The following is a 26093-nucleotide window of genomic DNA, read 5'->3' as shown; positions in this document are numbered from 1 at the left end:
AGAGAAACAACAGAATTCTTGGTCCATTTGATGCAAGTTTGAATGCATGAATTCTTGTTATGGAGTTCAAGCAAATTACAAGCTATGTTAGCCAGCAGCTATCCATAGTTGAATGAATGTTGAAGGTTTATTAAACTCAGTGACTCCCTCCAAACTTGGATTGGAACTAATCAGGAATCAGGCGTCCACCAGCTTGATGTCTCCAAATTAAATAGCTTGATTGTGTTAAGAGTCTTACAAATTGATTACCATTTAACAAAATGAATGATTGTTGGTATATGTGACAGTGCGTAGGCAGCATGGGTTCTCCCACCCCAAAGACTGCATTTATAAAATCTCAGTTTTAATCCATTGTAATATAGTAATAAACTTATAGCAATTTTGTTAACGTGGTACTTTTCCAGTATGACACAAACATTATTGCACTACAAGGCCAATCCTTTCAAAGATACTTGTGGACTCGTAGGGAAAGATCAGGGGATGAATTCAAGAGAGCTGGCACAGTTATGAAGACCAAACCGCCTGTTTCTGTCTGCAGCGTTCTCTTTCAGATGCCTGCATTTGAAAAGTTAATCTCCCTTAAAAACAAACCTTCGTAGCTGGCTTAAATTTAAGTCACAGAAGGCCACACAAATTAAGCATTTACCTGAAGACAGACAATTCAAATATCAGTACATGTAAAGGAAGTTCAGCAGCTGATGCAATTATAAGGTCTGACTGGCACAGACAGAATGGTGTCAAATGGACCATATTTTAAAATTGAGCAAGCCAGTTTATTGAATCAACTGAAAGAATTGTAGTTTAATACCAAAGAGGGAATGGCCTTTCTGGGCAGATGTCTGTCACAATAATCCCATCTCAATGCACAGAAATCTGCTAGAAAATAAAGCTAGTTGCTCCTGATGTCAAGGATGACTTCCCTGGACTTCTCAAGCAATTTTGTCAAATTTCTCACCACAGCCAATGGTCATTCAAGGCATGATAACATTCTGCCTATGGCTTCCATCTGGTTTGTCTTGATCTTCCAACATTTACATGGTAATTGACACATTAGTGAAACATTATTCACATCAATTCTGCAGTGACAATGGATACTAGGCTTCATTTGTGGGGATGCAACTGTAGTCCTAATCACCTCATTTAAAACTCAACTGCTCAACTAAAGAAATTAATATCTGGCTTTAATGATTGAAAACATTTCACTCGAGGTCCGGGATAACTGCTCGACTCTAGGTTGGCCATGAGTTTGAAAATGTGTCTGGAAACATGAACACCAGTGCAGACTTCAGAAACCCACAACTGTATTTCTAGTTGTGGTGGTCAGGAATGCAAAAGCAACAAAGAGACCTCAAGACCAACAGCACACCTGGAGATGTTGGAGGTGAAAATGAACAAAACATTCTTTGCCCTGTCTTAAGCCTACAGATTGCCCAAATGGCAATAGAACATCATAAGAAATAGGAACCGGAGTAAACCATTCAGCATCTTGAGCCTGATCCACCATTCAATAAGATTGTGGCTGACCCGATATTCCTCACATTCATTTTCCTGCCTTTACCCTGTGCTCTTGATTTCCCTACTCATTTACTAGGAAGCTCAGAGGAACAGAGGGATCTTGAGATGCTTGTCTACAGATCCCTGAAGGCAGCAGAACAGGTTAAGAAGAAGTTAAGACATAAGGGACAGTTGCCTTTCTCTGTCATAGCATAGATTGTAGGAGCAGGGATGGGCTACATAGGAAACATATGTACAGAACTATAGCTAAGCCATAGCTGGAGTACTGTGTGCAGTTCTGATCTTCGAACTACAGAAAGGGTATGATTGCACTAGAGGGGATGCAAAGGATATTCACCAAGCTGTGGCCTCGAATAGAGCATTTCAGGTACAAAGAAAGGCTGGATAAGCTCAGATTGTTTTCTTTAGAGCAAGAAAGGTTGAGGAAGGATCCTCAAGAGGTGTAAAAGATTATGCGGTGCATGGACAAGGTGGATAGAAAGCATCTGTTCCCCTTATTCAGAGGGTCAATAACAAGGAAACATTTTTAAAGTAAAAGGCAGTAGCTTTAGAGGGGATTGGAGGAAAAACCTTTTCACCTAGAGTTTGGCGAGGGGTCTTGAATGTACTGCCTAGTAGCTAGTTGAGGCAGGAAACCTCACGTTTTTAAAGTACTTGGATGAGCACTTCAAATTTCATAATTTTCAAGACCATGGGCCTAATGCAGTAAAATGAGATTATTGCAAGTATATTTTTGGTAGTAGCAACTCAATGGGCCAAAAGGCCTCTTCATAATATATGATTCTCTGATTCTATATTGATATTGATGATATTGAAGTAGTGACTGTCCTAAGGGGAAGGAAGAGAAAAGGAGATGAAGAGACAATGGAAATGGACAATAAGAACGTGTTTGAAAAACGGGTTTTGAGAAATGTTTGAAGAATGAATGAATACCCATGGAGTTAGAGAAGGGTTTCAATAGAATAAGGTGAGGGTAGCTGGCAACTCTGCAACAATGTTGAGGCAAAGGGCTAAAGAATGTACAAAAGGACAGGACTAAAGAAAGAATATGGAAAATGACATAAAACTGGATGCAAGTGCACAGCATATGCGGCATAAGAATCTTAAGTTTGATGTGTGCAGAACAGGGAATTAATGTAGCTTTCCAAGGGCAGGAACAAGCGATAAACACGATGGCACAAAGAATACCAAAATTTTGAATCAGTGAGCATCTACAAAGTCTCGAGCTTATGAAGTTAGTGAGGAAAACACTGGTCCGGTGGAAGATGTGTTGAAACAAAATCCTGTATATAGGCTTTATTTCTTAATGATGAGTAAGCTCAGCTGTGGGTTGAAGAAGATAGTAACACACTTAACGGTCTTTTCCAACCAAAGTATGGTCGGAAGAAGGGTGGAATTAGAAGTAAAGGAGTGAAATTTAAAGTGCCTCAAATGTCACAATATTGATCATCCTGCTTTTAATTCCAATGTGTTCTGTTGACAAGAGATTCAGAATGTCAGTATACATACGAAAAATTACTTAGTGTCTACAGATGCCATCAATGAAGGGCACTGATGAGAAAGTGGAGCATGTATATGATAGATCTGTGTGTGTAGCTCAAAGCTACAATGCGAGATTGGAGGAAGATGGAGATCTTGTTGGATGAATTAAAATGATACTCCATAAAAATAGTATTACAAAGTAAGGCAAGTGGACAGGCAGCAAAGAATTATATTGTTGAACACACCCGACTCTGCAGACAGTTGAGGAAGGAATACTACAGTATTCTTTTTAAAAACAAAAATCACTAACTGTATTATTAGTGGTCTGTTATAAATAATTTAGTTTCAAAGGCTACACCATAATTAAAATTTTATGCAGTAGTAAAAAAACACATGCCAGAGAAATGGAAAAGAAGAAATGATGCAAAGCCAAAAATAAAGAACTGACAGGAATAATTAGCAAAACTAGAAAATTACATTGCAAAAAAAAAGGAAGGAATGAAGAGACTGATAAATGAAGCCAAATGATAGGAGATGTTAGTAAAAGGAAATGAGAACTGAAATGGGGAAGGAAACAGTAAAATAAATAGTGCAAAAACACAAAAGGTAGTTTCTGCCAAAAGTACAATCCATTACTTTAGATTGCAATCTAAGGAATACAAGCTGACAGGCTGCAAAAAACCTTTATACCTTTACAAAATGGACAAGGTTTTAGCAAATTATCTCAGCGTACAGTAAAAGAGAAAACTTCAGTTGTGGTAACTAATAGCTTATTATTGGAACAAAGCTCTGAAATGAAAGAGAACCTGAGACCTGATCCAATTGAGAACTAGATTTGTGTAGCCAACAGCTGAAGACCTTAAGGATAAGTTCCAAAATATCTCTGCTGGTATGGCTGCGATGATTGTTTTCAAACTACCACAAAGGTGGGTCAATTAAATAAGTTGTGTTAAAGTGAACTGCAGTTTCATACCGTCTCAAAAAGAACTGTGTGGCTAATTTGCACAAATATTCAGCCCTGAAAACCTTTTAGTTATATATTTGCTTTCATAGCAAGTGGCAATAAACCAGTACACTTACAATGGAAAATATCCCAAAGTATTGGTGGAGGAAAACAAACATTAAATTTAAATTGTTGCTTTGGAGGCACTATTCTGTTCCACCAAATAAACTGAGTCCCTAAACACAGAGGAGAGGAAAAAGGAAAGAAACCAGCTACACCAGATTTCTACCATTTCCTGTAATTTTCACAGGAATCCCATAAAGTTGCACAGCATTTAAACTCCACGAAAGTGCAGCCAAGAGGCAACACTGGTTTAGTGGGGCCTGCACCTCATAATCCTGTAACTGATCTGAGGTACAGGGATTCAAATTTCTGTATTGAAATTTTCTGAACTTTGATTTCTTTTAAAATATTTAGAGAACCCCAAAGCCATCTGTTCTTATTGCTTCTGGTAAACAGGTTGAATTTCTGCCCAAATATCAGGCCTAAAAGCCCTAATGTACCCAAAGGAAAGAAAGCATTATGTTTGTGTTTATAAATGACATGGTCTATTGATCTCAAGACAGGAACTTATAGATAACAAGAATGTAATTTGTTACCAATCAGAAAAACAAGTTCCATCTAGAGCTTAACGGTAAGAATAGATAAACTATGTTTCATCTCAAAGCAACAAAAGCAGCGGTTAGTTGTTTGGATAAAGTTAAGAAGATACAAATCAGACAGCTGAACAGTAATTCAGACAATAGCATAGATACAGCTTTTACACCAAATTTCCAATATATTTCAGAACAGAATATTGGAATTGAAAAGCTGCTTAAATTTAGTAATATTTCAATAAGTATATTTTGGAAGCAATATTCCATAAACTTAAATGGCAAAATGATTTAGTACACTACTCTTCCCTTGGAAGATTACATTTTTTAACATTAAAAAGGTGATTTAGATCGAGCAACAAAAATAAATTCAGATACAAGCTCTTATTGTCCGAAACATGAAAATAAAAAAAAACAGGGCTGTTTGGGAGGAAAAAAAGTATTTACTGAACAATCTCCAAAGAACAGTTGTTCAAAAGTGTTCATCTTGTCCCCAGAAGTAAAATTTGAGTAATTTATTTTCAAGGAACAAGATACTTAGGGAGAAGAGAAGATTACATTAAGCTTACTGCAACATTTAATTTACTGACAAGTAAATTTATTCTTTCCAGTACAACCATTTTGAAAAGAAATCTGGATTGAGAGGATGTTGTTGTAAAGTCTGTTGTTAATTGCATATTTACAGATTTTCATTCTGCTAAATGCATGATAACTATGATACAGTACTCTTGCCTATGAGTTAAAAGCTTGTGGGTCCAAGTCCCATGTCCAGAATCAGAAAGTACAAAATGTCCAGAAAGTACAAAATCAAAGCAACGCCATATTTCAGAGGAGACATTAAAGCTGAGATCCTGTCTGCTTTCTAGGTCACATCAAAGATTCTGTACCACAATTTTCAAGTGAGCAAAGGAGTTAATTGTTTTTTTTGTAAATAACATCCTTTAATCAACATCACAAATAAAGGTTATCTGGTTTCTGCATTTTGTGAGAGCTTGCTAAGCATAAATTGATAGCCTGACTTCCAAAATTGCATCATTGACTACACTTCAAAACATTCTCTGGAGCATACTGACCTCAGGTAATGTGCCATGTATATGCAAGTCTTTTTTGCTTCAAATTTAGGAAAGAAACCTACTAACAACCTCAACTGGGAAAAACTGATCAAGTTAACTTACCAATAAATTATCACAGATTCCAGTGGCTATTTTTCCTAGCGTATTGGCATCCAAAGGTGCTATCACCATTAGATCTGCCCATCTCCTCAAATCTATATGTAGGACAGGATCTGACCTCTGCTTCCACATCTAAAGGGAGCAAAATAGATCACAAATAATCAGTACTGTACAGTAATTGCCAAAACACAGCATGGAGCTAAGTATATTTGCTTTTATTACGGTCATTCGTGAAGAATATCACAGCCAAGTTAAGGTACGATGAGTATGAGGAAGTGCACAATATTATTTGGAGCGGGGGCAGCAGATCGCAAGTGGACCAAAACTGCGTAGAATTTCAGAATGGCGCAGCCCCACCTTGAATGAAAGACCTGGTGATGATACAGATGAGGATAATTATCCTTCATATCCTTCTGTACCTCCCTCAATTACGAAATAACAAACAGAAACAAAATAATGAAAATAATTCTAATTATTCATATTGTATATGCAGAAAATTTGGGTGGACAAAAACACCACTACTTGTGGACTCTGAACTACTTTACAATTAGCGTCAAATCTGATGAAATCATGGACAGTCACCATCTGAACAGTTCTCATAGGACATCTAGATTAGCACTCATGAACATTTACACAAAACGCAATCTGTGGGAGGCCTTGTTGCCTGCTCAAGTTCCATATTAAGTAAGAAATGAAGCCAGTATTATAGCAGGAGAGAAGAGAGAGAAGAACACGGTGGTGGGCGGCACGGTGACACAGTGGTTAGCACTGCTGCCTCACAGCGCCAGAGACCCGGGTTCAATTCCCGCCTCAGGCGACTGACTGTGTGGAGTTTGCACGTTCTCCCCGTGTCTGTGTGGTTTCCTCCGGGTGCTCCGGTTTCCTCCCACAGTCCAAAGATGTGCAGGTCAGGTGAATTGGCCATGCTAAATTGCCCATAGTGGTAGGTAAGGGGTAAATGTAGGGGTATGGGTGGGTTGCGCTTCGGCGGGGCGGTGTGGACTTGTTGGGCCGAAGGGCCTGTTTCCACACTGTAAGTAATCTAATCTAAAAAAAAACAGGACTAGACAGGCTATGTTTTATTCCCTAACCACTGCTGACATTGTCGAGCAATGTAAGTAAGGAGTGTTGATAGATGAAAAACTAACAATACTCCCAGAAAAGCTGTGGGCTATTCAGTACATACGAGAATTGTGAGGAACATCCCAGAGTCTCAGTTGCCAGACATAGCATTTAGTTACTTATGATTAAGCAAGAAAGATTTCTTTGAATGTAAGTTCATCCTTTTTCATAGATTTTATCTAGTTGTTGTTACTGAAGGTTAGACAGTTTAACAAAATCAATTGTGATGAAAATAATTCTAAAACAATCAAAATTGTAAATTAAGATGTGTTTCCTATCATCTTTCATTCACTAGGTTAAACAACCAAATGAATAAAACATATTCACTTTGAAAATGGAGGCAAAATAGTGGGATTTTTTTTCCCCCATTTCATATCACATTGCTCCTCGTAGAAAACTGGCTCTGTCAAGAGAGGAAAATGTTATTGCTTGTGAAATGATGACATTAGTACGTGATGACACATGTTTCAAATTCAGATGCATCAGAGGTACATGATTGGGAATAGTCACTGCCTTAATGGGGTTGGACGTCTTATTCCATGGAAGTGATCGGAGACTGTCCTGCGTCTACTGCAACAACATGACCCCAGAATGTAATAATCACAGTCTTGTGTAATTTGTATTCAGTAGTTGTATATGTCCTGAATTTAACAGGCATACTTAACAAAACTTTAGTGTGACAAGATGATCATGCTGCTTTATTTAGAAATCAGCTATGATCATGTTCCACTATTGCAATACTAAACTCATGAAGTAATAATAAAAAAGTCAGTATATGGCGACCTCACTTCAGAGTATTTGAGATAAAGTCAATTCTCACACTTAACTTTCCTATTTTCCGTCCATTTTGACCACATTTCTTTTAAATTTAAAGAAATCCCTGAGAGTGGTATCAATTTTTAAATCAACACTAACGACCTTACTTTCCCCCAGAACAGAATCCACTAGGCCGAGTGAAGCAAAAGTGAACAGATCTGCTGTAAAAACACCAAGTGTAAATTATCACAAATTTCAAAATAACTTTCACTGTCTTCAGCACGTGGTTGGGATGCCCCATTTAATTTGCAAATCACAAGCACTTCACTGATAGCTTACGAATGTATTACATCAAAGACCCCAAGTTAAAATGTAGTCTGAAATTCCAAAATATGACAGAAAAACAGAGATCATCTAGAATTATAACACATATTAATGATGTTCTATTCATGTATTTACAGAATTATTTACCTAAGAAAAATGCAATTTGAATACAAACTGAGCTATTTAACTCATTTCACTTGCTTTATTTCTTAAACAATGAATATAGAATATGTTACCTCCCATTCATCTGAATCACTATATATTTTAGCAGAGACATCTTTGGAGTCATAAAAGTGTTTGGCATGTTCTGTGGTCACCACTATTAATTCAACCTATAAAATAAAGAAACACAGTGAAACATACATTATTGTACAGAGTTGTACTGCAATAGAAAGAAAGACCACAAGTAATTGGTTCTATGGTAAATAATTGGGGTTTCACTTCAAGACCAATGAACCTACGTTGGCATATATTCCATCGCAGGAGCTAGTATGAGTCGCTTTCAGAGTGGTTTTGCACAGGAAGAACATGTATTTACCATGCTTCTTTAATAGAAGACTGTAATTGACAGTACCAAGATTGCTAAGATAAATCTTATTCACAAACACTATAATTGGAATTGGCTTACTTAGCCTCCTTGAAAACACAGCATTGTCAAGAGACAGAAGTATATTTATTTCTTTCAAAAAAAAAAATCCACTTCACCAACCAACATTTTTACAATTCTGTTTTTGCTTTAAGTGAAAATTACTAACTCTCTGCTGGGTTGGAAAAACATAGTGGTTATGCTGTGACTAATACTCCAGAAGCATGGACTAATGACCTGTATGAGTTCAAATTCCACTTAAACAACTGGAGATAATGAAGTAGCACATACTAAAAGCAAAACGTTACATTAGATTTCAGGGTCTGAGAAAATTCAGTGAAACAAGTGACAGCTTTATCTTAGCACGTAGCCGTCCTCCCTCTTGCCACACATTATTTTTCCCACAGCTGTTATCTTACTGATCTCCAGATGGCATGAAAAGTTGCAAGAATATTGCTTTACCACCTCAGCAGTAGAAATAAAAAGCACTTTATTATCACAGATCAAGCACATTTCCACTGTAACTGTGAGATCTTTGCCACAGGCGAAGAGCGATTCAGAATTGCACAGCTCAACATGTTCAAGTACAGCACTTGCCACAGTGAAAATATGCTGAGAGTGTCAAAATCATAAATTCCTGGAAAACCTCAGCAGGTCTGGTAACAATTACAGAGAGAGCAGACCTAATGTTTCGGGTTCGGTGACCCTTCTTCACAACGATTGGAAGGAGGGTCACTAAACCAGAAACATTAATTCTGCTTTCTTTCCACACTTGCTGCCAGACATACTGAATTTCTCTAGCAATTTCTGGTTTTGTTTCTGATTTCCAGCAGCTGCCGTTCTTTGCCTTCTCTGACCTCAGTGGTGGGAAAGATGCTGGAGTCTATTATAAAGGATGAAATTACGACACATCTGGATAGTAATAGTAACAGGATAGGTCAGAGTCAGCATGGATTTATGAAGGGGAAATCATGCTTGACTAATCTTCTGGAATTCTTTGAGGATGTAACTCTGAAGATGGACGAGAGAGATCCAGTAGATGTAGTGTACCTGGACTTTCAGAAAGCTTTTGATAAAGTCCCACATAGGAGGTTAGTGAGCAAAATTAGGGCGCATGGTATTGGGGGCAAAGTACTAACTTGGATTGAAAGTTGGTTGGCTGATAGGAAACAAAGAGTAGTGATAAACGGCTCCATTTCGGAATGGCAGGCAGTGACCAGTGGGGTACCGCAGGTTTTTCCAATATATGTTAATGATAAAGAAGATGGTATTAGTAAAAACATTAGTAAATTTGCTGATGTAAACTTGGCAAGAACAGTAAGACAGATTACTACCTAAATGGAATCCATTTAGGTAAAGGGGCAATACAGAGAGATCTGGGTGTTCTTGTACACCAGTCAATGAAGGTAAGCATGCAGGTACAGCAGGTAGTGAAGAAGGCTAAAAGCATGCTGGCCTTCATAACAAGAGGGATTGAGTATAGAAGCAAAGAGGTTCTTCTGCAGCTGTACAGGGCTCTGGTAAGATCACACCTGGAGTACTGTGTGCAGTTCTGGTCTCCAAATTTGAGGAAAGACATTCTGGCTATTGAGGGAGTGCAGCGTAGGTTCACGAGGTCAATTCCTGGAAAGGCGGGATTACCTTACACTGAAAGACTGGAGCGACTGGGCTTGTATACCCTTGAGTTTAGAAGACTGAGAGGGGATATGATCGAGACATATAAGATTATTAAAAGATTGGACACTCTGGAGGCAGGAAACATGTTTCCGCTGATGGGTCAGTGCCGAACCAGAGGACACAGCTTAAAAATACGGGGTAGACCATTTAGGACAGAGATGAGGAGAAATTTCTTCACCCAGAGAGTGGTGGCTGTGTGGAATGCTCTGCCCCAGAGGGCAGCGGAGGCCCAGTCTCTTGATTCATTTAAAAAGAGTTGAATAGAGCTCTCAAGGATTGTGGAATCAAGGATTATGGAGATAAGGCAGGAACAGGATACTGATTAAGGATGATCAGCCATGATCAAATTGAATGGTAGTGCAGGCTCGAAGGGCAGAATGGCCTACTCCTGCACCTATTGTCTATTGTCTTTTGTTTTTACTAACAGTGTCACCCTGAGCCGTTTAGATCAAACTAGTTTCGGGATGGAACGGTTGGGACATTGCGGAAGAGCAGGTAGGATTGGGATGGAAATTGTTGCAATTAGCCCCAGCTATAACTTACTAATCAGAAGAAATGATGAGAGAAAATTCTTACTTAAGCTGGCTTCGAACCTGGTTTAGCACTTTTGTTGGCACTTTTATCACTTTCTAGAGGCAGAAAATTCAGTTTGGGGTACCAACTCTCTAAAACTGAAGATCAAATTCCCAGGTCATTCTTGCAAGTAACAACAACAGGGAGAGCAATAAGAGAGTCACTCTAATGCATTGCCAATGTTTAGAAGTATTAGCAATGGTACAGCAACTAAATGGTGGACAGTCAAGGATTTTCCAATTGGATGATGAAAGAGTATATTAATTTCCATTGACATGGGAGATGAGGTGACAAGAGGATGGACATAATGGCAACTACTGGCAAGTATGGGGGATTGGGATGGTTGGTGACAGGTCATGTGACAACAGCTCCAGGAACATGTCCAAATAATGTTCAAACTTGATCCCATTCCAAGAATTTCAACACATAAGCTATTCTGACCGGTGCAGTAATGAGGAAATGCTAGCTAATTGAAAAGTGGGGCTCTGTGAACGAGATGGAATGCTCCCATCTCCCTATTCTTGTGTATCAATGTGCATCAAACATCAAAGAGCAGTGATGTCTTTCTTGCAAGCACTTCTGGATCACAACAACCTGTAGCCCAATAAACATTCCCAGATCCCCTCTGGTTCTTCTGCCTATCTGCATAAAATGTTCTCTTTGGGTTGCTGCCCATTCTGCCACTGGAAATAGTTCTTACTTATTCAATCAAAACATTTCAAGATTGTGAACAGCTTAGGTAGATCTCCCCATAAGTATACCCTACTCTGCTCCAAGGAGAGTAAATTCTAAAGGTTCCACATAATTTAAGTCCCTCTTCCAGAGAATTACTCCATAAAATCTACACTTTCTTAGAGAGCTTGACATTCATTCTAAAGTGTAGTGACCAGGACTGAAGAGAATACCCCAGCTGGAACACAATCAGTGATGCATAAAGGTTAAGCAAAACTATATGAATGAAGGAGCAGAGTGAACCAGTTAGCCCATTGGACATGCTCATTTAGCCCAACAAACCAACAGCAATCTTAGCATGAAACTGTTTCTGGCTAAGGAAAGTTATGGTTGGGGTCAGGCTCTTTTAACCACATTTCTAACCATAAGGACAAAACTCAGGACCCAAATGTAGTGTAAAACTCAGTATTCAAATGGACCTGGGATTGCCTGCCAAGAGCGGGGACACTGATAGAACCATAGAAAATAGGAGCAGAGGTAGACCATTCGGACCTTTGCGGCTGCACCACCATTCAATATGATCATGGCTAATCATGCAATCTCAGTATCCCATTCCCACTTTCTCTTCAAACCCTTTGATCCCCTTAGAGGCAAGAGCAAAGTCCAGATCCCTCGAATATATTTAATGAACTGGCTCCAACAGCTTCCTGTGGGAGAGAATTCTACACGTGAAGAAATTCTTTCTCATCTCAGTCCTGAATGGCTTACCCTTTCTCTTGGACTGTAACCCCCTAGTTCTGGTCTTCCTCAATATCGGGAACATTCTTCTCGCATCTAGCTTCTCCAGTCCCATCAGGATTTTATATGTTTCTATGAGATCCCCCCTCTTCTAAAATCTAGTGAGTACAAGCCCAGTCGATCCAGTTTTTCCTCATATGTCAGTCCTACCATCCCAGGAATTAGTCTGGTGAACCTTCGCTGGGCTCCCTAAAAAAAAAACAAAGAAAATTACAGCACAGGAACAGGCCCTTAGCCCTCCAAGCCTGCGCAGATCCATATCCTCTATCTAAACTTGTCACCTATTTTTTAAGGATCTGAATCCCTCTGCTCCATGCTCATTCATGTATCTGTCTAGATACATCTCAAATGACACTATTGTGCCCGCCTCTACCACCTCCGCTGGCAACATGTTCCAAGCACCCACCAACCTCTGCGTAAAGAACTTTACACATGTATCTCCCTTAAACCTTTCCCCTCTCACCTTGAACTCGTGACCTCTAGTAATTGAGTTACCCACTCTGGGGGAAAAAGCTTCTTGCTATCCACCCCTCTCATGATTTTGTAGACCTCAATCAGGTCCCCCCTCAATCTAATGAAAATAATCCTAATCTACTCAACCTCTCTTCATAGCTAGCGCCCTCCATACCAGGCAATATCCTGATGAACCTCCTCTGCACCCTCTCTCAAGCATCCACATCCTTTTGATAATATGGCAACCAGAACTGTACGCAGTATTCCAAATGTGACCAAACCAAAGTCCTATACAACTGTAATATGACCTGCCTACTCTTGTACTCAATATCCTGTCTAATGAAGGAAAGCATGCTGTATGCCTTCTTGGCCACTCAATTGACCTGCGTTTCCACCTTCAGGGTGAAATGGACCTGAACACTCAGATCTCTCTGTCTATCAATTTTCCCCAGGTCTTTTCCATTTACTATATTTTGCTCTTGAATTGGATCTTCCAAAATGCATCACCTCGCATTTGCCCGGGTTGAACTCCATTTGTCATTTCGCTGCCCAACTCTCCAATCTATCTTTATTCTACTGCATTCTCTGACAGTCCCTTTCATTATCTGCTACTCCACCAATCTTAGTGTCATCTGCAAACTTGCTAATCAGACTACCTATACCTTCCTCCAGATCATTTATGCATATCACAAACAACAGTGGTCCCAACATGGATCCCTGTGGAACACTGCTGGTCACAGTGCTCCATTTTGAGAAACTCCCTTCCACTACTAGTCTCTGTCTCCTGTTGCCCAGTCAGTTCTCTATCCATCTACCAAGTACACTCGGACTTCACTTTCGCCATCAATTGCCCTCAGATGGAGACCAAAACTGCACACAATACTCAAGGTGTGGCCTCACCAAGGCCTGCATAACTGCAGCAAGACATCTTTACTGAAATCCTCACGATGAAGGCCAGCATGCTATTTGCTTTCCTCACTGCCTGCTGCACCTGCATGCCAACCTTTAGCGACTGTTCCACCATGACACATGGATCTCATTGCACATCCCCTTTTTCTAAACTGCTACCATTTAGATAATAACCTGCCTTCCTGTTTTTGCAACCAAAGTGGATAACCTCATATTTATGCACATTATATTACATTTGCCAAGTATTTGCCCACTTAGTTAGTCTGCCCAAGTCATCCTGCAGCCTCTTAGCATCCTCCTCACAGCACAAGCTTAGTATCATCTGCAAATTTGCATTCAATTCCTTCATCCAAATTGTCATGTATATTGTAAGCATGTGGTACTAATTTATATGCCTCCTCTTTGGCTTTAACACTATCCCTGATTTCCCCTGTTAGCCATGATTGAGCCACCTTCCCTGTTTACCTTTATGATAGACAGGGAAATACAATTGTTGAAGTTCATCCATGTGTTCTTTAAATGTCTGTCATTGCCTATCCACCATCAACCCCATAAGTATCCTTTGCCAGCTTATCCTAACCAATGTATGTCTCATACCATTGAAGTTAGCTTTAAGTTCAGGACCTTAGTTTCAGATTTATTTGTGCCACTCTTCAACTTATTGAAGAATTCTACGATATTATGGTGATTCTTCCCAAAGGATCTCACGTCACAATGTTGCTAATTAATCCTTTCTCATTACACAATACCAGGTCTAGGATGGCTTGCTCTCTACTTGGCTCCTCGACACTTTTGTCAAGGAATCCATTGCTCATACATTCCAGGAAATCCTCCTCGATCGCATTGTTATCAGTTTGGTCAGTGCAACCAATATGTAGCTTGAAGTCACTCATAATAACTGCTGTATCCTTACTGCATGCATCTCTAATTTCCTGTTTTATGCAATCTCCAACCTCACAACCACTGTTTGGTGGTCTGTATGCAACTCCCACTAATGCCTTTTTCCCTTTGGTGAGCTGCAGCTCCACTCATATAGATTCCACATCGTCCAGGCTGATGTCCTCCCTTACTGTTGTGTTAATCGCCTCCTTAACCAGCAACGGCACCTCACCTCCCTTTCTTTTCCGTCTATCTTTTCTGAAAATTGAATAATCCTGGATGTTGAGTTCCCATCCTTAGTCACCCTGTCCTAATTCCAACATATCCACTAATAACTGTCAGCGCAGTTAATTCATCCACCTTATTACAAATGCTCCTCACTTAAAGACACAGAGTCTTCCAGCTCTTTTGTTTTGACATGTATTGCCCTTTTAGAATCATGGTGTAATATGCCCGTTTTTGATTTTTATCTTTGGTTTCTCGGCCTTCCATTTTCACTTTCCCCCTTACTGTCTTTTGTTTATTTTCATACTTTACTTCCCTCCAACTTCCTACATTGGTTCCCATCCCCCCGCCAAATTAAATTAAACTTCTCCGAACAGCATGAGCAGACATTGGTTCTAGTCCTGCCCAGTCAGACGGTCTGGTTTGTAGTCGTCTCAACTCCCCCAGAATCAATTCCAATGACCTAGGAATTTGAATCCCTCCATAATGCACCATCATTCAAGCCAAGAATTCATCTTAATTATATTGCCATTCCTACTGTGACCAGCATGTGGCATTGGTAGCAATTCCCAGATTACTACCTTTGAGGTCCTATATTTTAATTTAACTCCCAACTTCCTAAATTCAGAAAAAAACTAAAATTTGGAAATTTTTGGAATTAGAATGTATAACTTAAAATATTTGGTGAGTTTTGCGAAGTGAGAAGGCATATATAAACACATTTAACAAGTATTTGACAAACTGTCCGTTGAAGTTGGGAATATTATGTAGGAAAAGACAAAAGTGAGCCCTTTTCCCCTTGAAGAAAAACAGGGAGAAACAGATGACAGCCAACAGCTAGGAACAGATTGAATTAACAGAGGCTTCAAAATCATTTGACAATCTTCCTATTAAGTTAAGATCACACAAGAGAGAACGAGGAGAACCAAAATCTTAAGCATATGTAATCCACTTTGAGTACATCTGGTTTCATTTTCTTGTTTGGAAAAGTAACTGCACTGAGTCAGAGAAGACCCATAGAGAGCACTCAAGGACATAATGTAAGGCCAAATGTCTTGAGATGACTAGAGGACATCTGATTTTTTTTTTGAAAAAAGCTTGTATTAAAGCTAAGAGAATCAGTCTGATATTTTATAAATACCAATAAGAAGTGCTGTTTATTCCAAGTGTTTTTAAGAAAAGCATCAACTTATATTGAGGTATCAGTAAATATTAATCTGTGTTTTATAAAACAGGATTGGATACTTAGCTACAAGAAGATTAGTTGATCAAAGAGATAGTGTGAAAACACTGTGGCTTTAAGAGGTGTATTTTGTCCTGGTTCTTTTTTGAAGACTGATTTTAAGGCAGAAGTAAATGGTAGTCCACCAGAGCCAGTAAACAGCGGGCGAGGTCTTGGTTTTTTTTAAAAGTTGAAACAATAGAAGCAGCCTGAATGGGTGTGGTCACACTCTCACAGATCCAGCATTTTCAGTTTTTTTTCATTTTTCAATAGCAGCAGTAATTGCTGGGGTTTCAGCAGGGATGGAAGCTTCAATAAGTCTCTCGCAGCTGCTATTCTCTCAGAATTTTCTCTTAATGTTTGTTTCCCCCCAGGCATATTGCATGAGAGATAATCTGTTTGTGATTTGCCCTTGTCAAGGTTGTGTTTATGGGATGTTACTATACTGGAACAGTTATTAGTAATACTTACTGTATCTATTATCCTGTTAAGTTTCCCAACAGAGTTCTTCTAATTCCTTCTTTCTTTTGTTGTATTTTAAATATAGTAGAAAAGTATTATGCTTTAAATTCAGTAGTTTAATCAATCGAATTGCATCTGGAATGCAACACCTTTAAATTAAAAAGTAGTTATGGCCTAGACTATCTTTTGAATATTTTGAGACCATTTGGTCTGTTTCATAACACTAGGTTATTGGGCAGTAAAAAGAAAGATTTTTAAAGGAGGAAATTGCAGAGCAAATGGTCTAGACTATGACAACAACACAATCACCTGTAGTGTGTGGAAAATCAGGACTGTCAAGAAGCCATAACCAGAACCAATGTTGAGGAAGAAAATTATATTTGATTCATATTGTTTCTGTATATTATCTGTTTGTATATAGCACCATCTAGTGCTTACTTCTTGGATGGCGATTCAACAAAGCAGACAGCTAGCCCAGTCCTGGCTCAATAACCTTAGGAGACAAAATAAAACAATCACTACAGCCCTCCCTTACAGAACTTCATTCCATCCTCAAGTTCCAATCTGACACAAACCTTTGACAAAATCCTCAATGCAACATACAGAAAAGCATCACCACCCGCAATGCTCATTGACTTTACCTCTAGGTAATGAAAACAAAAACTGAAAATGTGTTGCTGGAAAAGCACAACAGGTCACATTTTCAGCTCTGATCTCCAGCATCTGCAGCCCTCACTTTCTCTCAATGAAAACAAAAAGCTTTATTTTCATAGGGGCTGACCTAACCTTAGGACATCCCAAAATATTTTACAGACAATGAAGTCCTTTTTAAAGTGTAGTCACCGTTGTTACAAGGAAATGTGATAGTTGGTGCGAAGCAAACACGCAGGAGCAGCAATGTTAAAGTGACCACGAAATCTCTTTCAGTCATGTTGATTGAGGGGTAAAAACTGGCCAGGATATCAAAGAAAACTCTTCGGTTTGTCTTAAAACGTCAATTGATCTTTTGCATCTAACTGTATATTTTCTTTTGTTAATTCTTTCATGGATTGGGATGATCACTGGTAAGACAAGCATCTATTACCCATCCCTGATTGCCTTTGAACGGAGGGGCTTGCTAGGATAATGCAGAGGCTAGCTGTGAATCTAAATTGTACCATTTGTGGTGATGGGACGTCAAGCCATGCCTCGACAGTATCGACCAAGGCCTCCGGATTATTAGTCTAGTGATATTATCATTCCACCAATGCCATTCCTAAGATAAAATCACCAGGCACAAAAGTCTATTGACTGATAGTAAAACAAATTTCTAATCTGAAGATAAGCAAATAATTGCATGGAAATCTTAAACAAAAACAGAGTGCTGCAGAAACACAGCAGGTCTGGCAGCATCCATTGACAGAAAAACAAGGACAATAGAAAAGTGAAAACACAATTGCCAGAAGACCACTTATGGTATATTTTGTAGACACAACATGAAAAGCAGTGCTGGCTCGGTGCAAACCCCCTGGCGGCAAGATGCAGCGCTCCCTCGGAGCAATTCAGCCACCCATTCCCGGGACATTGCATACCCTCGGCACCGACCCTGCGACAGTGCGGCGCTCCCTCAGCGCTGACCCTCCGACAGTGCGGCGCTCCCTCAGCGCTGACCCTCCGACAGTGCGGCGCTCCCTCAGCGCCGACCCTCCGACAGTGCGGCGCTCCCTCAGCGCCGACCCTCCGACAGTGCGGCGCTCCCTCAGCGCCGACCCTCCGACAGTGCGGCGCTCCCTCAGCGCCGACCCTCCGACAGTGCGGCGCTCCCTCAGCGCCGACCCTCCGACAGTGCGGCGCTCCCTCAGCGCCGGCCCTCCGACAGTGCGGCGCTCCTTCAGCGCCGTACCCTCCGACAGTGCGGCTCTCCTTCAGCGCCGGCCCTCCGACAGAGCGGCGCTCCCTCAGCGCCGGCCCTCCGACAGTGCGGCGCTCCCTCAGCGCCGGCCCTCCGACAGTGCGGCGCTCCCTCAGCGCCGGCCCTCCGACAGTGCGGCGCTCCCTCAGCGCCGGCCCTCCGACAGTGCGGCGCTCCCTCAGCGCCGGCCCTCCGACAGTGCGGCGCTCCCTCAGCGCCGGCCCTCCGACAGTGCGGCGCTCCCTCAGCGCCGGCCCTCCGACAGTGCGGCGCTCCCTCAGCGCCGGCCCTCCGACAGTGCGGCGCTCCCTCAGCGCCGGCCCTCCGACAGTGCGGCGCTCCCTCAGCGCCGGCCCTCCGACAGTGCGGCGCTCCCTCAGCGCCGGCCCTCCGACAGTGCGGCGCTCCCTCAGCGCCGGCCCTCCGACAGTGCGGCGCTCCCTCAGCGCCGGCCCTCCGACAGTGCGGCGCTCCCTCAGCGCCGGCCCTCCGACAGTGCGGCGCTCCCTCAGCGCCGGCCCTCCGACAGTGCGGCGCTCCCTCAGCGCCGGCCCTCCGACAGTGCGGCGCTCCCTCAGCGCCGGCCCTCCGACAGTGCGGCGCTCCCTCAGCGCCGGCCCTCCGACAGTGCGGCGCTCCCTCAGCGCCGGCCCTCCGACAGTGCGGCGCTCCCTCAGCGCCGGCCCTCCGACAGTGCGGCGCTCCCTCAGCGCCGGCCCTCCGACAGTGCGGCGCTCCCTCAGCGCCGGCCCTCCGACAGTGCGGCGCTCCCTCAGCGCCGGCCCTCCGACAGTGCGGCGCTCCCTCAGCGCCGGCCCTCCGACAGTGCGGCGCTCCCTCAGCGCCGGCCCTCCGACAGTGCGGCGCTCCCTCAGCGCCGGCCCTCCGACAGTGCGGCGCTCCCTCAGCGCCGGCCCTCCGACAGTGCGGCGCTCCCTCAGCGCCGGCCCTCCGACAGTGCGGCGCTCCCTCAGCGCCGGCCCTCCGACAGTGCGGCGCTCCCTCAGCGCCGGCCCTCCGACAGTGCGGCGCTCCCTCAGCGCCGGCCCTCCGACAGTGCGGCGCTCCCTCAGCGCCGGCCCTCCGACAGTGCGGCGCTCCCTCAGCGCCGGCCCTCCGACAGTGCGGCGCTCCCTCAGCGCCGGCCCTCCGACAGTGCGGCGCTCCCTCAGCGCCGGCCCTCCGACAGTGCGGCGCTCCCTCAGCGCCGGCCCTCCGACAGTGCGGCGCTCCCTCAGCGCCGGCCCTCCGACAGTGCGGCGCTCCCTCAGCGCCGGCCCTCCGACAGTGCGGCGCTCCCTCAGCGCCGGCCCTCCGACAGTGCGGCGCTCCCTCAGCGCCGGCCCTCCGACAGTGCGGCGCTCCCTCAGCGCCGGCCCTCCGACAGTGCGGCGCTCCCTCAGCGCCGGCCCTCCGACAGTGCGGCGCTCCCTCAACGCCGACCCTCCGACAGAGCGGCGCCCCTTCAGCGCCGACCCACCGACAGAGCGGCGCCCCTTCAGTGACGACCCTCCGACAGAGCGGCGCTCCCTCAGCGCCGACCCTCCGACAGTGCGGCGCTCCCTCAGCGCCGACCCTCCGACAATGCGGCGCTCCTTCAGCGCCGTACCCTCCGACAGTGCGGCTCTCCCTCAACGCCGAACCTCCGACAGAGCGGCGCCCCTTCAGCGCCAATACTCCGACAGAGCGACGCTCCCTCAGCGCCGACCCTCCGACAGTGCGGCGCTCCCTCAGCGCCGACCCTCCGACAGAGCGGCGCTCCCTCAGCACCGACCCCCCGACAGAGCGGCGCTCCCTCAGCACCGACCCTCCGACAGAGCGGCGCTCCCTCAGCACTGAACCTCCGACAATGCGGCGCTCCCTCAGCACTGACCCTCCGACAGTGCCTCACTCCTTCAGCACTGACCCTCCGACAGTGCCTCACTCCCTCAGCACTGACCTTCCGACAGTGCCCACTCCCTCAGCACTGACCCTCCGACAGTGCCTCACTCATTCAGCACTGACCCTCCGACAGTGCCTCACTCATTCAGCGCCGACCCTCCGACAGTGCGACGCTCCCTCAGCACTGACCCTCCGACAGTGCCCACTCCCTCAGCACTGACCCTCCGACAGTGCCTCACTCCTTCAGCACTGACCCTCCGACAGTGCGGCGCCCGCTCAGCACTGAACCTCCGACAGTGCGGCGCTCTCTCAGCACTGACCCTCCGACAGTGCGGCGCTCCCTCAGCACTGACCCTCCGACAGTGCCTCACTCCTTCAGCACTGACCCTCCGACAGTGCCTCACTCCCTCAGCACTGACCCTCCGACAGTGCCCACTCCCTCAGCACTGACCCTCCGACAGTGCCTCACTCATTCAGCACTGACCCTCCGACAGTGCCTCACTCCCTCAGCACTGACCCTCCGACAGTGCCTCACTCCCTCAGCACTGACCCTCCGACAGTGCCCACTCCCTCAGCACTGACCCTCCGACAGTGCCTCACTCATTCAGCACTGACCCTCCGACAGTGCCTCACTCCTTCAGCGCCGTACCCTCCGACAGAGCGGCGCCCCTTCAGCGCCGTACCCTCCGACAGAGCGGCGCCCCTTCAGCGTCGACCCTCCGACAGAGCGGCGCTCCCTCAGCGCCGACCCTCCGACAGAGCGGCGCTCCCTCAGCGCCGACCCTCCGACAGTGCGGCGCTCCCTCAGCGCCGACCCTCCGACAGTGCGGCGCTCCCTCAGCGCCGACCCTCCGACAGTGCGGCGCTCCCTCAGCGCCGACCCTCCGACAGTGCGGCGCTCCCTCAGCGCCGACCCTCCGACAGTGCGGCGCTCCCTCAGCGCCGACCCTCCGACAGTGCGGCGCTCCCTCAGCGCCGACCCTCCGACAGTGCGGCGCTCCCTCAGCGCCGACCCTCCGACAGTGCGGCGCTCCCTCAGCGCCGTACCCTCCGACAGTGCGGCTCTCCCTCAACGCCGACCATCCGACAGAGCGGCGCTCCCTCAGCGCCGACCCTCCGACAGTGCGGCGCTCCCTCAGCGCCGACCCTCCGACAGTGCGGCGCTCCCTCAGCGCCGTACCTTCCGACAGTGCGGCTCTCCCTCAGCGCCGAACCTCCGACAGAGCGGCGCCCCTTCAGCGCCAATACTCCGACAGAGCGGCGCTCCCTCAGCGCCGACCCTCCGACAGTGCGGCGCTCCCTCAGCGCCGACCCTCCGACAGAGCGGCGCTCCCTCAGCGCCGACCCTCCGACAGAGCGGCGCTCCCTCAGCGCCGACCCTCCGACAGAGCGGCGCTCCCTCAGCACCGACCCTCCGACAGAGCGGCGCTCCCTCAGCACCGACCCTCCGACAGAGCGGCGCTCCCTCAGCACCGACCCTCCGACAGAGCGGCGCTCCCTCAGCACCGACCCTCCGACAGTGCGGCGCTCCCTCAGCACCGACCCTCCGACAGTGCGGCGCTCCCTCAGCACCGACCCTCCGACAGTGCCTCACTCCTTCAGCACTGACCCTCCGACAGTGCCTCACTCCCTCAGCACTGACCTTCCGACAGTGCCCACTCCCTCAGCACTGACCCTCCGACAGTGCCCACTCCCTCAGCACTGACCCTCCGACAGTGCCTCACTCCTTCAGCACTGACCCTCCGACAGTGCCTCACTCCCTCAGCACCGACCCTCCGACAGAGCGACGCTCCCTCAGCACTGACCCTCCGACAGTGCCTCACTCCTTCAGCACCGACCCTCCGACAGTGCCTCACTCCTTCAGCACCGACCCTCCGACAGTGCCTCACTCCTTCAGCACCGACCCTCCGACAGTGCCTCACTCCCTCAGCACTGACCCTCCGACAGTGCCTCACTCCCTCAGCACCGACCCTCCGACAGTGCCTCACTCCCTCAGCACTGACCCTCCGACAGTGCCTCACTCCTTCAGCACTGACCCTCCGACAGGGCCCACTCCCTCAGCACTGACCCTCCGACAGTGCCTCACTCATTCAGCGCCGACCCTCCGACAGTGCGACGCTCCCTCAGCACTGACCCTCCGACAGTGCCCACTCCCTCAGCACTGACCCTCCGACAGTGCCTCACTCCTTCAGCACTGACCCTCCGACAGTGCCTCACTCCTTCAGCACTGACCCTCCGACAGTGCGGCGCTCCCTCAGCACTGACCCTCCGACAGTGCGGCGCTCCCTCAGCGCTGACCCTCCGACAGTGCCTCACTCCCTCAGCGCCGACCCTCCGACAGTGCGGCGCTCCCTCAGCACTGACCCTCCGACAGTGCGGCGCTCCCTCAGCACTGACCCTCCGACAGTGCGGCGCTCCCTCAGCACTGACCCTCCGACAGTGCGGCGCTCCCTCAGCACTGACCCTCCGACAGTGCGGCGCTCCCTCAGCACTGACCCTCCGACAGTGCGGCGCTCCCTCAGCACTGACCCTCCGACAGTGCGGCGCTCCCTCAGCACTGACCCTCCGACAGTGCGGCGCTCCCTCAGCACTGACCCTCCGACAGTGCGGCGCTCCCTCAGCACTGACCCTCCGACAGTGCGGCGCTCCCTCAGCACTGACCCTCCGACAGTGCGGCGCTCCCTCAGCACTGACCCTCCGACAGTGCGGCGCTCCCTCAGCACTGACCCTCCGACAGTGCGGCGCTCCCTCAGCACTGACCCTCCGACAGTGCCTCACTCCCTCAGCGCCGACCCTCCGACAGTGCCTCACTCCCTCAGCGCCGACCCTCCGACAGTGCCTCACTCCCTCAGCGCCGACCCTCCGACAGTGCGGCGCTCCCTCAGCACTGACCCTCCGACAGTGCCCACTCCCTCAGCACTGACCCTCCGACAGTGCCCCACTCCCTCAGCACTGACCCTCCGACAGGGCCCACTACCTCAGCACTGACCCTCCGACAGTGCCCACTCCCTCAGCACTGACCCTCCGACAGTGCCCACTCCCTCAGCACTGACCCTCCGACAGTGCGGCGGTCCCTCAGCACTGACCCTCCGACAGTGCCCACTCCCTCAGCACTGACCCTCCGACAGTGCGGCGGTCCCTCAGCACTGACCCTCTGACAGTGCCTCACTCCTTCTGCACTGACCCTCCGACAGTGCGGCACTCCCTCAGCACTGACCCTCCGACAGTGCCCGCTCCCTCAGCACTGACCCTCCGACAGTGCCCACTCCCTCAGCACTGACCCTCCGACAGTGCCCACTCCCTCAGCGCTGACCCTCCGACAGTGCGGCACTCCCTCAGCGCTGACCCTCCGACAGTGCCCACTCCCTCAGCACTGACCCTCCGACAGTGCGGCGCTCCCTCAGCACTGACCCTCCGACAGAGCGGCGCTCCCTCAGCACTGACCCTCCGACAGTGCCCACTCCCTCAGCACTGACCCTCCGACAGTGCGGCGCTCCCTCAGCACTGACCCTCCGACAGTGCGGCGCTCCCTCAGCACTGACCCTCCGACAGTGCGGCGCTCCCTCAGCACTGACCCTCCGACAGTGCGGCGCTCCCTCAGCACTGACCCTCCGACAGTGCGGCGCTCCCTCAGCACTGACCCTCCGACAGTGCGGCGCTCCCTCAGCACTGACCCTCCGACAGTGCCCACTCCCTCAGCACTGACCCTCCGACAGAGCGGCGCTCCCTCAGCACTGACCCTCCGACAGTGCCTCACTCCTTCAGCACTGACCCTCCGACAATGCGGCACTCCCTGAGCACTGACCCTCCGACAGTGCCCACTCCCTCAGCACTGACCCTCCGACAGTGCCTCACTCCCTGAGCGCCGACCCTCCGACAGTGCCTCACTCCCTCAGCACTGCACTCAGGTTCAGTTCTGAGCGTTTCCGCCTTCGGACGGAAGAGACTGAGACCCGGATAGTGCCGGTCACTGTGCATTTGTGTACGGCTGGTAGGAGCCCCTCCCCCATAACAATGCGAAGGCCTCACCTCGGGCAGACAGGCGATTCCCGCCGCCAACTCCGGCAGTTTAACCGCCGCCACGCTCCCACTAACCGCCAGCAGCACGCGCCGCATGGCGACCCCGGGGTATTCCATCAGCACAGAATGATCACTGGTGGGAAACTGACGTGATCACCACACCCACCCCATCGTCCCCTTCTTTTTTTAAGTTAGTCAAGTAGTAATACAGGCAATAGCAGCGTCCTAGTTCAGTAAGATGGATTTCCTTAAGTAAATGGATATTGTTGTTCCCCCCGCACTTGGTATCACCTTCAACTTTACACCCTTGGCCTTTTGGGAAATTGAGTTTGTACCCTCCCCGAGTGAACTGCACTACCCGGCATTCCTTGCGCAACACCAGGCGCATGCGACATTCCCTACCGCACTGTCATGTGGTAGAGTCGCCAATCGCCATTCCTCACCCCGCCTCCTTTGCAAAGGTGGCATAAAGACAGGGCAAGTGGGGTGAGGGAGTAAGCGGTGATTGCTAATGTCCCTCCTAATCTGACCGTGTCCAAATACTACTTCCTTAACTGTTCGTCGCCTCTCAACGTGAAGGAACAACCACCTGCAATGGCGCCTGGATTATCCCGACGTGCAATGCGCTCCGTGAAATCCCTCTATTATAATCGCCAGGTTGCTATCCTAATGTGGAAGCTTGATTTGGTTTGCGAAAATTAGGGTATTAATGCGTGCAGAGCACAGCAAAGAACAATAGTAATTTTTTGGCTTCAACTAAGGTTTAAAAGAGTCAATACACTTCAGTTTATCCAGCATTAGATTTTAATTAATCCCTGCCCAATCGAATAAATTGGAAGGTTAGCTCAAATACCATAATTATCCTTTAAAGATTAAAAAGGCAGCCAGACATGCTGAGAAAACTTCAATGCAGCCTCAACGAATGAAATATTCATTTGTGTATGCTCTGCTTTCTGTATAAATTGGCAATGGAAATTTTTTTGGGGGAGGGTTCCCCTTAAATATTTACAGATTGTTGCCTTGTAATGTAGAGGAATGTAATAAATATAACTTGAAGCCTGGAAGAAAAAAACCCTCAGATTATTCAGGCTGTGTGTAATGAGAGATAAATACACAAGGAGTCATTGAAAGGATTTGGTCATCTACAGAATACTACTTTTTACTTGGGCCACAAGCACAATAGCTCACAAAAACCAACTTGCATTTACAAAGCACCTTCACTGAAGAAGGAGGACATCATCAAGAGGTGATGTCACTTCCTCTTGTGATGCCATTTCTTGTTCTTTTTCTCAGAGGGTGGTAGATGGGGTTCAAGTCAATCTGTTCTTTGGTAGAGTTCCGGTTGCAATGCCATGCTTCTAGAAATTGTGTGTGTCTCTGTTTGGTTTGTCCTCGAGTGGTCCTCACCTACCACCCCACCAATCTCCATGTACAGCGCATCATCCGCCGTCATTTCCGCCACCTCCAAACGGACCCCACCACCAAGGATATATTTCCGTCCCCTATCAGCATTCTATAAAGACCACTCCCTCTGTGACTCCCTCGTCAGATCCACACCCCCCACCAACCCAACCTCCACTCCCGGCACCTTCCCCTGCAACCGCAGGAGGTGCAAGACTTGCGCCCACACCTCCCTCCAAGGCCCCAAAGGAAACTTCCATATCCGCCACAGATTCACCTGCACCTCCACACACATCTATTGCATCCTCTGCACCCGATGTGGCCTCCTCTATATTGGGGAGACAGGCTGCCTACTTGCGGAGCGTTTCAGAGAACACCTCTGGGACACCCGGACCAACCAACCCAACCACCCTGTGGCTCAACACTTCAACTCCCCCTCCCATTCCACCAAGGATATGCAGGTCTTTGGACTCCTCC

General features: G+C 47.4%; 2 protein-coding genes across 3 annotated transcripts in view; both read right to left on the bottom strand.

Annotated features, from left to right (window-relative positions):
• Window positions 1-24479, bottom strand: part of ppcdc (phosphopantothenoylcysteine decarboxylase) — a 90065-nt gene extending 65586 nt beyond the window's left edge. Inside the window, exons 1-3 of one of the 2 annotated variants that reach the window (XM_043680630.2) lie at window positions 24225-24479; window positions 8204-8299; window positions 5769-5897 (exon numbers count right to left, since the gene is read on the bottom strand). In XM_043680630.2, coding sequence (XP_043536565.1) covers window positions 5769-5897; window positions 8204-8299; window positions 24225-24332 — 333 coding nt within the window. In that variant the 5' untranslated portion in view covers window positions 24333-24479. Of the gene's footprint in view, window positions 1-5768; window positions 5898-8203; window positions 8300-8428; window positions 8541-24224 lie in introns of those variants that run through there. The other variant, XM_087982040.1, reaches the window with a different exon arrangement.
• LOC148137559 (uncharacterized) lies at window positions 14664-22948 on the bottom strand (the record flags this gene model as incomplete). The annotated part of the gene is made up of 3 exons (XM_087982011.1): window positions 14664-14772; window positions 21376-21784; window positions 22606-22948. Coding segments are annotated over 3 exons (861 nt in total), but the record flags the coding sequence as incomplete, so codon positions are not given.
• Window positions 24480-26093: the final 1614 nt, after the last annotated feature.

This window comes from Chiloscyllium plagiosum, unplaced genomic scaffold, assembly GCF_037043375.1.
Source record: "Chiloscyllium plagiosum isolate Xiang-an unplaced genomic scaffold, Cpla_swu_hap1 HiC_scaffold_42, whole genome shotgun sequence".
NCBI classification, from domain to species: Eukaryota; Metazoa; Chordata; class Chondrichthyes; order Orectolobiformes; family Hemiscylliidae; genus Chiloscyllium; species Chiloscyllium plagiosum.
The sequence above is the reverse complement of the archived record's forward strand: the minus strand, read 5'-3'. Positions and strand labels throughout refer to the sequence as shown.